Below are 17,570 nucleotides of genomic sequence, written 5' to 3'. Positions count from 1 at the left end.
AATGACAGTAACCTCTATTACAAAATTGTCTGACCACCGTATAAGCAATGTTACCTCCGATGCCGCCCCTGCTACCTCGTGTCACCCCCTCTACCTCATAGATTTTAAGCTCTTGCGAGCAGGGCCCTCAGTCCCATTGTGTGCAATGACTTTCTTTGTAATGTATCTTTTTGTCTGTATTTGAACCCTACAAATTGTACAGCGCTGCGGAATATGTTGGCGCTATATAAATAAAATGTATTATTATTATATTACTATTATTGAAAAATCAGACACAACGTGTTTCGGGACCATCGTCCCTTTTTCAAGTGCATAAAATGATTCGCTATAGAATGTTTCTGTAGGTAGGAGGTCCTAAGACGTGCTGTGACTAATTTAGGAATAAAGAGTGAATCCATGTTTGACTACATGTGGTTGTGAATCTTACATATTTAAGTGCGCGCCCTGTCACGGATTCCCCACCCAGGTGTCCCTATATGTGTTCACATCTACGCCCGAATTCTAATCCCCATTCTACATTTTTCAGACAGAAACTGCGCAGAGCCCATTGTAGTCTATGGGGTCACAGGTTTCCGTGGACCACTGTTTCAGCGGATTGGGTTTCTGTTTTTCAGGTCCGGATGCGGCAGATGTGAGCCTAGTGTACCCCGTCTACAGGGCTGACAGACTCCCCTCAAAGAAGAAAATGCCTCAAAATCCCCCCAAACTCCAAGTAAATGTGAAACGTGTCACATACAGAACATGTATAAGGAGCTGGCAACAAACGTGCTTGTATATAATAATAATAATAATAAAAAAAGTTTTACAGCCCCCTCCCCCAATGTGCACTACAAACACCAGCCAGGCCAGACCCTCCAGTCACATTAGTGTAATAGGAGCAGTGACATGACTGGACGTTATTCACAAGGCTGCGGCTTCTCTCGCTCACAGCCGCCCTGTACGTCCCCTGTAATAACCGCACACGTTCTGTTCTCAGTGTACACGGCGCCTTGAATAGCGGGGGGCGTGGCCAGAGGATCGGTCTCCTTCACAGCGCCGCCCCTTTCACGACGGACCGCGGAAGTTCTGCTTGACGTCATCCCATCTACTTCCGGTGTGTAAGTGCGTAACGTGATCGCGCCGTGGCCTAGTCTTCTTCCCCGGCGTGTAACATGGGAGTCCCGGCGTTCTTCAGATGGCTAAGCCGCAAGTACCCGTCTATTATCGTGCACTGCGTGGAGGAGAAAGTAAGTAATGAGGCCGGGTATGAGGCCTTGTATGGCCCTGCGCCGCACCATGCTGCAGTCCTCTCAGCCTTGTATGGTCACCATGCTGCAGTCCTCTCTGCCTTGCTGCACCATGCTGTCGTGTCGGAATGACCCTGAGAGAGCAGCCAGTGAATACACTACTGTAGTCAGAGAGGTGATCTATATACCTGTATACTGGGCCGTATATGGCAGCCCTAGGTGTGTGTATTCGGTCCGTATACACACCTGTTATTTCTCAGGTAAGCAGTAATGGCCTGTATGCAGTTTATACTACTTGTGAGAAAAACATCAGGTCATTCCAAAAATGGGGGAGGGGCCAAACTATTTCCCTTATTCCCTGTGTGTGTATATAAAATGACTGCACTTATATCACATTATAGGACCAGCGCCGCAGCGGACAGTCTCTCTTAGGTCGGGGCCCACTGTGGCGTAAACGCTACAGGGAAAAAAACGGTGTTTTACAGTCACAACATAGTGGATGGGAATTTAGCGACCCTCATCGTCTCTTTGCGGGAAAAATGCAGAGGACACATTGTGATTTGCGTTTTGGAATTTGCAGGATGTCCATTATACACATTGGGGTCAGGGGTTAGCACTATAGCCTTGCAGTGCTGGAGCCCTGGGTTCACATCCTGCCAAGCAGTTTGTATGATCTCCCTCGGTCTTTGTGGGTACTCTGGATTGCGATCCCTATATGGGACAGTGTCTGGAAAGCGCTGCGGAATATGATGGCGATATAAAAATAAGCTAAATAAATACCTTAGGAAAACGTGACAGTTTCCCTATAAGGTATAATGGAAGCGGAAAACTTGTAGAGGAATCCTCTGCAGACTTTATGGAAAAACCGGAATGCATTGTGGCAGCACTTTTTAGCTGTGGGATAGTACGTGGGACCTTAGCCTTAAAGTGTTACTCCGTTTCATTAACCCGCCCCGCTATTGTGTTGTGGTGGGATTTTTGTAATATATTTTATTCCCTTAGCATAGATCTAACTAAGCAATCCAGAGGCTTTATATTGTATATACCTGTACTCAGTGCAGCACATGGAGATGAAGCACTCGCCATAGGGGGGCAGGTCAATTCAAATGGCTGTTTCTCTGGTTCTATACCACCTATAAGAATGGTTCTGGTACCGTAAGAAAGCTGAGATTCTGAGTTCATGCAGAATAAAAAAAATGAAGTAGTTCTGATTGATTGTTTTTAATTAGTGACATCTCCATTTCTGTTATAGCTACTTAATACCATTTGAAATAATCATCTCCTTTTGGCAAATGCTGTCTGCAAGTTTGCAATCTAACTGTGTACAGAATTTCCTTAGTAACAGCTCAGTTAGAGGGTTTCTAAAGAGAATGACATCCTGTTTTATAATTAAGGAATTTAGGGTAATAAAAGTTATATTACAAAAATGTTCAACCAACATCCGTGACATTGTAGCAAAAAAAAAAAAAAAAAAAAAGTTACTTTAAGGCCATGGCTACACGGTGACTTTATACACCTAACCAGAGATTTTTGTGCCGACTGTCTCCTTTACCAGTATAAGTAAATGAACTCTGCTGGATTTTTATTTTTTTTTTGCAACTGGAAATCGCAGCTGTAACACCCTTGGGGTTGCAGTGCAAGTCTACTCCCATTGGTGAGGGGGTGCAGATTGGCGTAGCAAGTTTTGGCTATCGGCCAAAGTCTCCCGGACATTCTGGGGGCCTCTGTGTGTAAACGCTGTTTTGACCACAAACCTCAGGCAGTGTTTAGTAACGTGCTTTATGTGACACACTTGGAGATGTGTTTGGAACGGTTGCATGGTTTTATGTACTTACAGGATGTGATTTTATTAGCCTGTCAGCAGGTTCTGTGGATTTTCGGTTATCTTTGAGAGAGAATATAAGGGTTGGTTCACACTAAAGTGGTTTCATTTCTGCTGGTCTCCTCCCTCACAGGATGAAAGTAACAGACATTGCAAGTCAAATGCAGATGGATCCTTCCCCATAGTGACTGCTTGCATTCACCCATGTTTAAAAAAAAATATGATGGAAGTTTTTTGTCATGCTTTTCTACTTTTGTGATAGAAGAAAAAACTCTTCATGCAAAACTTTCTTCTGTCAGAAAAATAAACAATCTGGATGGATGCTGGAATGGACGCTACAACTATTTAAAGGGGTTGCCTGTGGAATATTTAATGGCTTGCCTGGTCCCGGGGATTCCAGTGACATCATAACCAGGTCATGTGATATGAGGCAGCATTCGGCTCCCCAGGTTCCTCTGAGGAGGAGAGGGCAGGTGGAGCGGACTGGAGAGCAGGATGCTGCCTCAGATCACATGACCCAGGGTCGTGATGTCGCCATCCATTCCTGGGACCAGGTAAGTGAATAAATACTTCCCAGACAAGCCCTGTAATGTCGGATTCTGTCCTCCTATGATAGATGACCTCAACAGACTGTAATATCAGTAGTGTGCATATAGTGTGTAAAGTGCTGCAGAATGTTTTCTCTATATACAGCAAAAGAAAAATATCGTCTCCTGTCAGAGGTGGAGGATCGAATTGGACTGAAGTCTGCTGCAATAATCTGGCAGAAGTTTACATTAGAAAGTCCATGCATACATAAACTCGTGCAAGTGGATTTGGTAGGGCTGTGGAGTCGATGGGCCAGACCAATCCTTACTCCTGTATAAATGGCTGACAAACTTGGCCAGTCAGAAAAAATATAGATTATCAAATTCCTTAAAAAAAAAAAAAAGTGATTGATTCCTATGGAATGAATATATAGGAGACTGTGTCTAACTGTACAATATTAAGGGGGTTGTCCCAGAGTTACCTGCAGCTGGAAAGAGGCCAGGAAAGGTAAAAAAACCCAAAAAAACCCCTGATACTTACCTGTCCCCGGGACTCCATCAAGGACAGGGTAGTGTGTTTTTGTTTTTTTTTTTGTTTTGTTTTGTTTTTTCACCTTCCTGTCCTCCTAGCAAAACCCTGTTATCCCCGGACCACCCCTTTAACAATTGTATAACACATTAATTATTTTATTTTGAAGTCAGAGTTGGTAACTTTTATCTGACTAGCCAAAATAGTTCACACCGTGGAAACCAAATTCTGCATGTGAACTTTCCACGCGGCTAACTGCAACCGGATGCCGATGCAGTGCCCAAACATCCCGTCGTGGCATTCCGCTCCTGATTTGGCCCGAATGAATGGGAAAATCAGGAGGGAGTCTCGCGCCACAGAATCCACTGGAAGAAGTGGCATATTGTTTCTTTTTTCCGCTAGTGGGGAAAAAAAAAAAAAAAAAGCGAGCGGCTCCTATTGAAGTCAATGGGAACCTTTTTTGCAAGAGGATTCCGCGTCAAAATCCACCTACAAAAAACTGTGTGAACTAGCCCTGAGACTCCACAGCCCTGGATTTTCCAAGCAGTTGCCACCTGTGGTTGGCTTGTTCTCAGGTATAACTGAGTCGGCTAGAGGTGGTACAGCAGCTATTGTTTTGGTGAACTATACGTGGTGTATGGCAACCTTAATCCCTTCCCTTTAAGTTCAGCAACTGAGGATGGGTCATATATTATACACTGATGGAAAACCTGACATTTATGTGCATGGAGCCTAAAAGTAATGGCTGAGACTAGACTGTCATTACATTACATGGCTGCTGTAAGGGTGAATTCACACTGAGTAAACGCTAGCTTATTCTGAACGTAAAACACGTTCAGAATAAGCGGCGTCTAAAGCAGCTCCATTCATTTCTATGGGAGCGGGGATACGAGCGCTCCCCATAGAAATGAATGGGCTGCTTCTTTCACTCCGTGCAGTCCCATTGAAGTGAATGGGGAGTGCCGGCGTATACGCTCCGGCATGAGCAGAGCTTGCCGTATACGCCAGCACTCCCCATTCACTTCAATGGGACTGCTCGCAGTGAAAGAAGCAGCCCATTCATTTCTATGGGGAGCGCTCGTATCCCCGCTCCCATAGAAATGAATGGAGCTGCTTTAGACGCCGCTTATTCTGAACGTGTTTTACGTTCAGAATAAGCTAGCGTTTACTCAGTGTGAATTCACCCTAAAACAGGTGGAGTGGAAACAGAAGCAGTTAGTGCGCTCACATGAGTGCTGCGGGCTCATCCTGATGTCAGACTCTCTTTATCCTATAGATGGCTCACGAGTAGTAAATGAACATGTTCCATTGACTTCTATGGGGCTGCTGGAGGTTGTAGTTCAGACACTATATCCAATGAAAAATCCTAAACTATTACATGCTGTTGATATGCATATGGTGTAACATGATAGTTTAGGTGCAGTTTGAGAGTATTGTCTAAAGTATATTATACCAAAGTATTGATAGATTTCTGGTGTTAGATCGGCAGCTCATGTCGGATAGGTGATGTCATAACTAGAGATGAGCGAGTAGGTATTCGAACAAATACTACGGTATTCGAAATACTCATACTCGATCGAATACCACTCCTATTCGCAGTAAAGATTCGATTCAGAACCAGCGTTGATTGGCTGAATGCTATACAGTGTATAGCATTCGGCCAATCAACGCAGGTTCTGCAGGAGGGATGCTTTAACCGGTTAAGGACCAGGCCCAAAAGTATGTTAAAGACCAGGCCTCTTTTTTCAAAACTGACATGTCACTTTAAATGGCAATAACTTTGAGACGCTTTAACTTACGCAAATGAATTTGAGATTGTTTTCTCGTAACACATTATACTTCATGTTAGTGGTAAACACTAATCAATATTTTTGCATTTATTTATAAAAAAGCTAGGAAATTTGATGGAAATTTGAAAAAAATTGCAATTTTCAAAATGTGAAATTCTCTGCTTTTCAGGCAGATAGTCATACCATCCAAATACATGAATAAATATTATCTCCCATATCTCTGCTTTATATCGGCATCATCTTTTGATTGTCTTTTAATTTATTTTGGACGTCACAAGGCTTACAAGTGTAACAGCAATTTTCCAGATTTACAAGAAAATTCTCCAAACCAATTTTTTAGGGACCACTTCAGTTCTGAAAGTAATTATAAAGGCCTGTATAATAGAAACCCCCATAAATTACCCCATTTTCAAAACTGCACCCCTCAAATTATTCAAAACAGCATTTGGGATGTTTGTTAACCCTTTAAGCATTTCATAAGAATAAAAATATGGCAGTGAAATTTAGACATTTCATTTTTTTTCACTAATACATTCATTTAGACCCAAAATTAACACATTCACAAAGGGTTGAAGGAGAAAATGCATCTGACAGTTTATTGTGCAATTTCTCCCGTGCACAGAAATACCCCACATGTGGGTGTAAACTGATTTTTGGGTACACAGCAGTGCATGGAAGGGAAGGAGGGACACTGGGTGTTTGAACAGCAGATTTTGCTGGAATAATTTTCAGCGTCATGCCTTATTTGCAGAGACCCTAGAGTATCAAAACAATGGAAACCCCCCAAAAGTGACCCCATTTTAGAATCCACCCCTCACAGAATTCATCAAGGGGTATAGTCAGCATTTAGACCCTACAGTTGTTTCACAGATTTTACTAACATTGGGATGTGTAAATGAAAAATTACTAAAATGTCACTTTATCTCCAAAGTTTTCATTTTCACAAGGGGTTAAAGGAGTAAAAGCCCCCCACAGTTTGTTAAACAATTTCTCCTGAACACGGCAATACCCCATATGTGGCTATAATCTGCTGTATGGGAACATGGCGGGGCTCAGAATGGAAGGAGCGCTATTTGGCTTTTGGATGGCAGATTTTGCTGGAATAATTTTAGGTGCCATGTCCCATTAGCAGAGCCCCTAGAGAACCAATACAGTGGAAACCCCCTAAAAGTGACCCCATTTGGGAAACTACACCCCCCACAGAACATATTAAAGGGTAGAGTGAGCATTTTGACCCTACAGCTGTTTCACAGATTTTATTAACATTGGGCCATGAAAATGAAAAATTACTTTTTTTCCAACAAACTGTCAATTTAGCCCCAAATTTTTAATTTTCACAAGAGCATAAAGGAGAAAAAGCTCCCTAAAGTTCGTTACACAAATTCTCCTGAACACAGAAATGCCCCATATGTGGTCATAATCTACTGTATGGGAACATGGCGGGGCTCAGAATGGAAAGAGGGCTATTTGGCTTTTGGAGGGCAGATTTTGCTGGAATATTTTTCAGGTCCCATGTCGCATTTGCAGAGCCCCTAAAGTACCAATACAGTGGAAACCCCCTATAAGTGACCCCATTTTGGAAACTACACCCCTCATAGAATTTGTCTAGGGGTAGAGTGAGTATTTTGGCCTCACAGGTGTTTCACAGATTTTATTAACATTGGGACGTGAAAATGAAAAATTACTTTTTTTCCCAATGAATCGTCCATTTAGCGCCATAGTTTTAATTTTGCAAATAGTTTAAGAATTAAAAGCCCCCCACAGTTTGTTACACAATTTCTTCTGAACATGGCAATACCCCATATGTGGCCAAAATCTGCTGTATGGGTACATGCTGGGGCTCAGAATGGAAAGAGCGCTATTTGGATTTTGGAGGGCAGATGTTGCTGGAATAGTTTTCAGGGGCCATGTCGCATTTGCAGAGCCCCTAAAGTATCAATACAATGGAAACCCCTCAAAAGTGACCCCATTTTAGAAGCTACACCTGTCAAGGAATGTATCAAGGGGTATTATCATTTTGAGCCTAAAATGCTTCCCAAAAATTAATGTACAAAATGAAAATTGAAATTTTTAAAAATATGCCATTTCGGTGCCCAATACGTTGCACCCACTTTGTGTTGTCAGAGACCTGCACTCCTAAAACTATTAAGTGGGCCATCCCGGGGGTCAAAAAATTATATATGTGGGTGTAAACTGCTGCTTGGGCACACAGCAGGGCTCAGAAGGGAAGGACCACTGTGCGTTTTAGCTTTTGGGGTACAGATTTAGAGGGACCCTCTGGGCGCCATGATGTTTTTGCAGAGCCCTGGAGGTTCCAGTAAACTGGAATTCACCAAGAAGTGACCCCATTTTGTAGGGGCAATTTTAGGGTCTCTGCAAATGTGACATGGTGTCCAAAAACGAAGAATCTAAATCTGCACTCCAAAAGCACATATTGCTCCTTCACATCTGCACCCTGCTGGGTACCCAAATAGCAGTGTATGCCCACATGTATGACACTGGTGTACCCCGGATAACGTACTTAATGCCATATGTGGGTAGAAATGGCTGTTTGGGCACAGCCGGGGACAGAAGGGAAGGAGCGCTATTTTGGTTTTTGGAGCACAGTTTGGTTTTTGGACGTCATGCCACTTTTGCAAAGCCCCTGAATTGCCAATAAAGTGGAATCCGCAGACATGTCACCCTATTTTGGACACTACCCCACAGATGGGATTTATCAAGTGGTGTAGCGAGAATTTTTAACCCTTGAGTGTTGCATTTATTTAGTTTCCAGAAATGAAATCGCAACTGATAGAGAAGTTAAAAATGAAAATTTTACAGATTTGCCATTTCAGTGTGCAACATGTTGTGCCCGACTTATGTCAGCAGAGACACTCCAAAAACTGTTAAACGGGTATCCCAGGCACAACAGCTTTTAGAGCGTTCATCTCTGATACAAGGTGGGCACAACATATTACGCACTGAAAGGACGTATTCCTGGAAAAATGGTCATTTTCACCTCTCACAATCCACTACAGTTATAGTTCTATATATAAAGTTATAGCAACACTTGGGGGTTAAAAATGCTGTCTGTACCCCTGGATAAATCCTTCAGGGGTGTAGTTTCCAAAATAAGGTAATTTATCAGGGGATTCCAAATTACTGGCGTTTCAGCTCTACAAAAGTGTCATGGCATCCAAAAACCAAACCGTCTGTGCTCCAAAAACCAAATGACCCTTCTTCCCTTCTGTGTCCGGCTGTGCCCTAATATCAGTTTATACCCACATATGACATTACGTGCATTATCCCGGGTACACCAGTGTCATACATGTGTCATACATGTGTCATAAACTGCAGTTTGGACGTACAGCAGGGCGCAGAAGGAACGGAGCGCTATGCGGCTTTTAGAGTACAGATTCAGATGTTTGGTATCTGGACGCCATGTCATGTTTGTAGAGCCTGTAAGGTACCAGAAAAGTGGATTCCATGGGGTACCAGGAGTGACCCCATTTTGAAAACTGTACCCCTCAAAGAATTTATCAGGGGGTGTAGTGAGTATTAGTATCCCGGACGTGACTGCACAGCGGATGGTGAAGAGGGAATGTATAAGCTGTGCGGAGGACATTGCAGACACCAAATTCCCAACTATGTCCCCGTAGCTCCTATGATTGGGGGAGTCACTCTGGGGGTCACTTTAGGGGTCACTTCTGGTGTCTGTTCCCTCATAAGCTGTAAATCTGGGGTGTCCCCTGATATCCGCTCACACAGCTTATATATTCCCTACATGACGCACCCAGTTGTGTTCTAATAATTTGGCGATTTTTGAGGGTTTTTGTCTTCACATTGTGAGATGCTATATTTTCTTTATGTTTCTGGTGACGCGGCCATATAAGGGCTTATTCTTTGCGGGATGAGATGCATTTCGTAATGACACCATTTTTGGGTGTCTACATCTTATTGAATACATTTTATTAACCCTTTTTTGCTGGATTTAAAAAAAAAAAAAATCAATCCTGGCATTGAGTTTTACTTTTTTAATTTTACACCATGCAGCGTACAGTATAAGTAACATGTTCCCTTTATTCTGCGGGTCGGCACGGTTACGGCGATACCTCATTTATAGTATTTTTTTTATGTGTTACTAGTTCTGCAGAGGAAAAACACATTTGGGGACATAAATCAATGTTTTTTGCATCGCATCTTCTAAGAGGCGTAACATTTTTATTTTTCGGTTGACAGAGTTGGTTGAGGGCTTATTTTTTGCAGGACAACCTGCGCTTTTTATTGGTACTGTTGTCGGATGCATATGACTTTTTGATCACTTTTTATAGCATATTTTGTATGGTGAGATGGCGAAAAATCATTACTTCCGGCGAGTTTTTTCCGGTTTTTTTTTCCGGCGTTCGCCGTGTACATTAAATATTATTTCAGTTTTATTGTACAGATTGTTATGGACGCGACAATACCAAATATGCATTGTTTTTATTACTTTTTAGTTCTTTTTTTATATAATTCATTTTCTATTGAGAAAAAGGGATTTTTGGGCTTTATAACTTTATTAATTTTTTTCATACACTTCATTTTATTTTTTTTACATTTGTTTTTTTACTTTTTCATGTGTCCATTTAGGACACTTCAATCAGCAATACTTTGCTGATATAGAATGCCATGTGAGACACAGCATGCAGGTGTCCCACATGGCATTCCGTAGCAGGATGTCAGGCTGTGTAGACGCACAGCCTGACATCAGAAGGTCCTGGCAGGATCACCAGGTATGTGGGGGCTCCGGGCAGTCTGGGGTCACTGGCCAGACCCCAGACTACCTTTTACTGCTATCGGCACCCTCCGATCTCGCCGCGGGGGGTGCCGATCAGATTCAATTGGCGGATGCCTTTTGATCGCGCCGTGATGTTTCACGGCGCGATCGAAAGGGTTAAAACGTCCAGTCGGACTCAGTTCCGACTGGACGTTATTGAGGAAGGGGTTAGGTGTTAGTAACACCTAACCCCCGTCCTCCCCGCACCCATCCCCCCGCAAAATAGGTACCTAAAGACAGGACGTATTTTTACAATAGTCCGGTCTTTAGGTACCTGGACCGCAGGCCGTAAATTTACGTACGGCGGTCCTTAACCGGTTAATACTATCCTGCGGGTCTATCATTCTCCGCGCGCCGTGTCCTACTCCTTCCACTTTGCTTTTAGGGCCGATTCACATTAGCGCTTGCCTCCCGTCCGGAAGGTGTCTGCAGGAGGAGCCCCCCCGAATGGAATATTAGCGCGACTGCAAGCGCTGAACAGTTAAAGCGCACGGACCCCTTAGACTATAATGGGGTCCGTGTCCTTGCCGCACACTGCCCCCGCAAATCATTAGTGCAGGCAGTGCGCTGCAAGCACACGGACCCCGTTATAGTCTATGGGGTCCGTGTGCTTTAACTGCACAGCGCTCCTCCTCAACACTCTCCTCCTGCTATTCGGGGACTTGGTGACTCTCCTTTAGTTGAATAGTGGTTTCCCCTGAAATGAGCATTTTTTCCCATAGACTATAATGGGATTCGATATTCAATCGAGTAGTCGAATATTGAGGCTCTACTCGAAACGAATCTCGAATATTTCACTACTCGCTCATTTCTAGTCATAACAATAAGAGCATCAACTCTGAGTGGTGCAGGAAGGGAACAGTAGGGGTGAGAGTGTCAAAAACAGTGCTCCAGGGAGCTGACGGCCCACCTCCAATGCACTGCATTTGCATAAGACTTCAAAGCTGTTTTTCCCAAATCTACTAAAGTGCCATATATAATAAAGGTATAGTGTATACTGTAATATGCTCAGTAACAAGGTGATGGTTGGGGGAGGTGATAGACTGCTGTTAGTTGCATTACATGGATACGTTTATGGAAAACTCAGCAGGTAGAAGCCTCTTCCTCTGATAAGATATATTCTAAAACTTCTTACAAGGAGTTGTACATTTCTACACAGTCTGTGCCTCAGATTTTGTATTTTGGTTATGGTGAGGATCCGCACCACAATGTTCCAGGACTTTACGTTATACTGTTTTTAATGAGACTGCCTGCCTTATGTACGAGTATGGGATTAATCCCTTGGTCAAACATGGCCTTAGTTCTGGTTTGGATTTGCTTGTCGGACTCTAGAATGAAATTTTGGGGTGCAGATCCATTGCCGCGACAACCAGGAGAGAGAGAAGCCTACTGAAGCCTTCTAGGCCCTTTTTGTTGTATTACAGGATGCCATAGGCCAAGGTTTGTTACGCCTGGCACAGGTATGTTTACCTGGCATGGCAGCCTGAGTACCTGAGGGGGTGGAAGTTGGGCAAACTCAGCAAGGGGTTACGGTTGCACCAAACATGTCTGAAACAAAACTGCTACTAATATACCCTGGGGTCTGAAGCAGAGGCCCGGGAGAGGTGATCAAACATTCCTGGATCCCTGCTCTTCTACCAGTTCTGTCTGAGGACAGACTACTGATACTGCCTCACATGACCCCAAGTATAATAGCTCATGAGTGCTGAACCCCAAAAATTTGGGATTTGGCTGAATCCAAAATTTTTGGAAAATTAGTTGGGATACTATATTGTGTGGAGGGGCCACTATGAGACATTGTTCTGTGTGATGGTGTGTTTTTGCAGTTCGAAGTGCACATAGCTGTGACCAAAGACTGGATGCAGCTATAGCTACAGATACATGGCGTGTCACCACCCTGAGGTCCTGCACACATACAGTTACCACTAACTGGGGGTTGCACATGGACTTCTAATGGGAGAGTACTGGTATGTCCCTGGAAATAGCAGTAAATGCAAGTGTTTGTGGTATATGACTTTAGTGTAGTGGTCATCAGCCTTACAATTATTGCGCGGCTCTCTAAGTACCTCATCATTGTTTTGTTTTTCTGTTTTTATAATTTAAATTGGCACACCAGAAGAAAAAAAAAGTGCCAACATCTGCTCTAGGAAGTTTATAATTGAGCCCTGGCTTTAGCATTACAATACATTGTCTTAGTGATCAGAGGTCCCGGGGTTTTCCATAGAACAGTGAAAAGAAACAGTTGAAATCGCACTTTCCCTAGAACACATTATAAATGTAAAGAAATAATGGGAGACGCATACCCATTAGGTATTAGGGATCCCTTTTTTGTTCAAAATCACAAGGTCTGCTGTGAACACAGTAGCAGAAAAAAAAAGCAAGAGCCGAACCAACATTTTTTTAATTTTTTTTTTTTATTTTTTTGCAGTTTTCACACCCATAAAAATTAGCATAAAAAAGCAACTGAAGCAATAGACATTCTGCAAAGTAATAGAACTACAAAGTATATCTGGCCCTGAAAAAAAGACTATTTATGAACGCACATTATACAGGAAATATGGATGTCAGAATATGGCAACTCCAAGATTTTAATTTTTTTTAAAATATATAACTTTGGTATTGACACAATTGTACCAACCCACAGAATACAGGTGACTGCACAGTGAACACTTCAAAAACAGTTGTGTAAAAACATGGTTTTTCTCTGCCCCCAGATCCCATTGACTTCTATGGGTGCCGGCATACGTGCGTTACCCATTGAAATCAATGGGAGGCTTTTTTACCCATTGATTTCAATGCGTAACGCGCGTATGCCGGCACCCATAGAAATCAGTGGGATCTGTTTTTACGCTGCTCATTCTGAACGAGTTTACATTCAGAATGAGCGGGGTGTAAACTCCGTGTGAACACAACCTTATAGTTCTTTGCGCAGTATTTTTAGCCTAGGAGGAGTACGTAGTTTGCAGCAATGGAAATATGTTGGCGTAATAATCCTAAGAGGTCACTATTTCAGCAGTGAGACAATTACTAGAACTATCTTCATGTAGAAATATCAAATTGGTTTTGGTTTTTATGCCATAAAAATGACGTTGCTTTATATTCTTCTGTGCAGCACGATCACATTGATTCAAAATTTATAAAGTTTTTTTTGTGTTTTAATACCTTTTTTAAAAAAAAAAATCCAAACTTTGAAAACCACATGTCACCATATTCTGAAACTGCAATTTCTTTCTGTGTTTAAGACATATTTCTGGTGAAGATTTATATTTGTTCCATTTTGGGAGGAGGGGGGGTGTGTCTGATATTTTCATCACTTCTTAAGCCGGGTTCGCACAGGGTTTTTTGAGCCAGATTTTGACGTGGAATCCACGTCAGAATCCTGCTCAAAAAACCGCCTCCCATTGAATTCAATGGGTTCCTTTTTCCGCGATTGGTTTGCTCCCGCTCGCAGAAAAAAGAAGCGACATCTCATTTCTTGCTGCAGAATCCGCGCCGTGACCCTCTCTCCTGACTAGGTCCTTTCATTTGGGCCTAATCTGAAGCGGAGTGCCACGATTGGATGCTGGTGCACTGCATCAGCGTCCAATCACAGCTAGCCGTTTTTTGGATCAGATTTTGAGGCTGAGGTCCAGAAACCCCAGAGTGAACCCTTTAGTGAAGTGAAGCTTTATTTAAATTTTTTTTGGGGGGGGAGGTTGAGGAGACAAAATGCCGATTTGGCTTTTTTGATGTTTTTTTTCCCTTTTTGTCTGCCACAATGTTAACTACCGTATATGGAAATTTTTTTTTTTTTTTGAGAATATTGTTATAATTCAGCATTTTTGGACATGGGTACATAATTTGTTTTTATTTGTGATGGGGGGGACACAACTTTTTTGCAGTCTATGGGAGAATCACTATATAACGAGGCCCACCACTGACATGTGGCCTTGGAGACTTCAAGATAATTATTGGCAATAGTGCCTAGTCTCCATTGTGTGAATCACAGACCATGCGCCATGTTTAAAATTCTGGCAACCCCCGTAGTAGTACTTCAATAGAAAGAAATGGCTTTACGGGCGCTATTGTGACCTCTACTCTAAACCTTATGAAAAAATTGTGACATGCTGTACAAATTTTTTATTTTTTTTCCTCTAGCCAAAAGAATGCAATGGCATCAAGATCCCAATTGATACCAGCAAGCCGAACCCAAATGAAGTGGAGTTTGATAACTTGTATTTGGATATGAATGGCATCATCCACCCATGTACCCACCCAGAGGACAAGTAAATATCACTGTCTGCTTATATTTCTTGCTGCTTATGACATGAAGGATGAGGTTGTAATATATATTTTTCTTGTCTGATCGCAGACCAGCACCTAAAAATGAAGATGAGATGATGGTGGCCATTTTCGAATACATTGATAGATTGTTTAATATTGTGAGGCCAAGGAGGTTGCTGTACATGGCTATAGATGGCGTGGTAAGTGTTTGGTTGGGACGTCGGGACACAATTGAGAAAGTTGTCTAGTTGTCTAGAAAGTCTAGTTCACAATTGCTTTAGAAGAAGCAATAAAGTTTCCAGAGGTTGTGAAAACTAGAGCTAGGCTAATCATATTTAGGATAAATATCCCACCTATGGGGAGCCAACACCCAGCACCGCCGCTGATCAGCTGCTCTCAGCACAGTAAGCTGGGTTTGCTATTCCAGCTCTGCCTCCCATTCATGCCCCTTAGTAGTTTTGATTTAAAGGGGGTCCCCATTTTAAAATCCCACTGGAACGCAAAGATTGATGCTAAACAGTTTTGTATATTAAGTGTTAATGTCAGAGTCCCTGTGGGCCCAGCTGCACTGTCTGGATGTGCAGACAGAAAATCTGCTGCATGTTACAGTATCAGTAGAATGGATGTCTGTGTAACCTGTCTCTTCTATATGGGTGGAAAAAAAGTCTGTAGTGGAAGTTCATCTAAACGGTAGATCTTAATGGGATTCTATCATTAAAATGACACTTTGTCCCTACCACGTATGAATGGCCTTAAGAAAGGCTATTCTTCTCCTACCTGTAGATGTCTTCTCCGCGCTACTGTTGGGTAGAAATCCCGGTTTTCTTCGGTATGCAAATGAGTTCTCTCGCAGCACTGGGGGCGTCCACAATGCTGCGAGAGACATCTCCAGCTTACTGTGTAAGCGGCCATTTTTCATGTGGCCGCGGGCATGCACAGTCTGCTCTGCCTGAGGCCTGGAATATTGAAATCCAGGATGGAAGAAGACACAGGGAGAGGGCGTTCCAGAAGAAGATAGAGGTGTCGCTGGAGATTTCTCTCACAGCATTGGCGACCACCCCCAGTGCTGCGAGAGAACTCATTTGCATACCGAAAAAAAAACAGGATTTCTACTGAACAGCGGCACGGAAAAGAATAACCTTTCTTAAGGCTATATCTATGTGTTAGGGACAAAAAATTTCATTTTAATGATAGAATCCCTTTAAATCTGTCGCGTGTCAATTATGTTGCTGCTTATTTTAATGCTTTTTATTATATGTAATGGATGTGATTTATGCGCAAATAATCAGAATTTTGCCTCAGATTTGTTCTGTATAAAACAAACATGACTCCGCGGATTAATAAAAATTACCAGTAAATTGCCCACACGGGTTAAGCTTTATCAATGTACATCTCGGAGACTCGGGGCTCTGTTCCCTAGTTTTGCACAGGCTGCAGGGGAGATTGGAAATATTATTCCGGTAGTTAATCCAACTCTATTACTGACTTCATTCCACTGAATAGAGCTGCAGTCTGTGTATGTGGGGAGATAGTGGAACGAGAAGATCCAGCCACTCCAGCTGCCCTATGCAAAAGTAATGAATGGGGCTCTGGGGTGAACATTAGTAATAAAGCCTAACCGGCACAGCTCTGGTAAGCTTTATTACTCCCTGGATAACCACTTTAAGTAATTCTGATTCTAATTTAATAGGCACCTCGAGCTAAGATGAATCAGCAGCGCTCCAGGCGTTTTAGGGCTTCCAAAGAAGGTGTAGAATTGGTACATGAGAAAAACCGCATCCGTGAAGAAGTGCTCTCCAAAGGTAAGCAGATACTTGATTTCTATGTGACATCTATGGCAACATGTCACTGACTACAGCTGATCACCTGCCTTCTCAGCAAATACTGCTGCTTCTGTTAGCAGATCAGCCAGGTTTTCTCTCTACTGATTTTTGATATTTATGTATAATTGAAAGTTATTTATAATATATATTAAAAAATAAAATTTTGGGGTTGTATTGACGGTTGTCTTCATGCATACTGATAACTGTTCCTGCTACACTGTTGGTTGGTCAAAAGGTCTTTACAGATTGGGGCAATAAATCAGTTTCAGCCTCTTTGACCTCCTCTCCATAGAGTTCTGTGAGGGTCCATACACACAGAGTATTTTGGCGTTGATTCTGGCGTGGAATCTGTGTCAGAATCAGCGTGGAAAAAAAGCCTCCCATTGACTTCAATGGGTTCCGTTTTCCGCACAGAACCCATTGAAATCAATGGAAAACTCAAAGCTTCCCACTAATTTCAGTGGGTTCCGTGCGGAAAACGGCACCCATTGAAATCAATGGGAGGCTTTTTTTTTTTTTCTTCTCATGCCAGAATCAGCGCCAAAATACTCAGTCAGTGGATCCCTAATAGATGAAGGAAGCTTTTTCCTTCATAAAATATATTATAGTTTTTTATATTCACATGCACTAGTCTTTCATGAAATGTTATTACAAGAATAGCGCAGCAGCTTGCCAACTGTTTAGTTTTATTGGCATCATGTTTTGTGTGTGTTTCAGGTGGCTACCTTCCTCCTGAAGAGGTGAAGGAGCGGTTTGACAGTAACTGTATTACTCCTGTAAGTACCGCCAAGCCCA

The 17,570-nt window shown here is 42.5% G+C and overlaps 1 protein-coding gene across 1 annotated transcript in view; it reads left to right on the top strand.

Moving 5' to 3' along the window:
• Nucleotides 1-1,088: 1,088 nt before the first annotated feature.
• The window catches only part of XRN2 (5'-3' exoribonuclease 2), a 49,030-nt gene continuing 32,548 nt past the window's right edge, over nt 1,089-17,570 (top strand). The window contains exons 1-5 of the mRNA XM_075267609.1: nt 1,089-1,226; nt 14,827-14,954; nt 15,041-15,152; nt 16,643-16,754; nt 17,493-17,551. Coding sequence (XP_075123710.1) covers nt 1,152-1,226; nt 14,827-14,954; nt 15,041-15,152; nt 16,643-16,754; nt 17,493-17,551 — 486 coding nt within the window. The 5' untranslated portion in view covers nt 1,089-1,151. The remainder of the gene's footprint in view (nt 1,227-14,826; nt 14,955-15,040; nt 15,153-16,642; nt 16,755-17,492; nt 17,552-17,570) is intronic.

This window comes from Leptodactylus fuscus, chromosome 3 (assembly GCF_031893055.1).
Source record: "Leptodactylus fuscus isolate aLepFus1 chromosome 3, aLepFus1.hap2, whole genome shotgun sequence".
In the NCBI taxonomy this organism is placed as follows: domain Eukaryota; kingdom Metazoa; phylum Chordata; class Amphibia; order Anura; family Leptodactylidae; genus Leptodactylus; species Leptodactylus fuscus.
The sequence above is the reverse complement of the archived record's forward strand: the minus strand, read 5'-3'. Positions and strand labels throughout refer to the sequence as shown.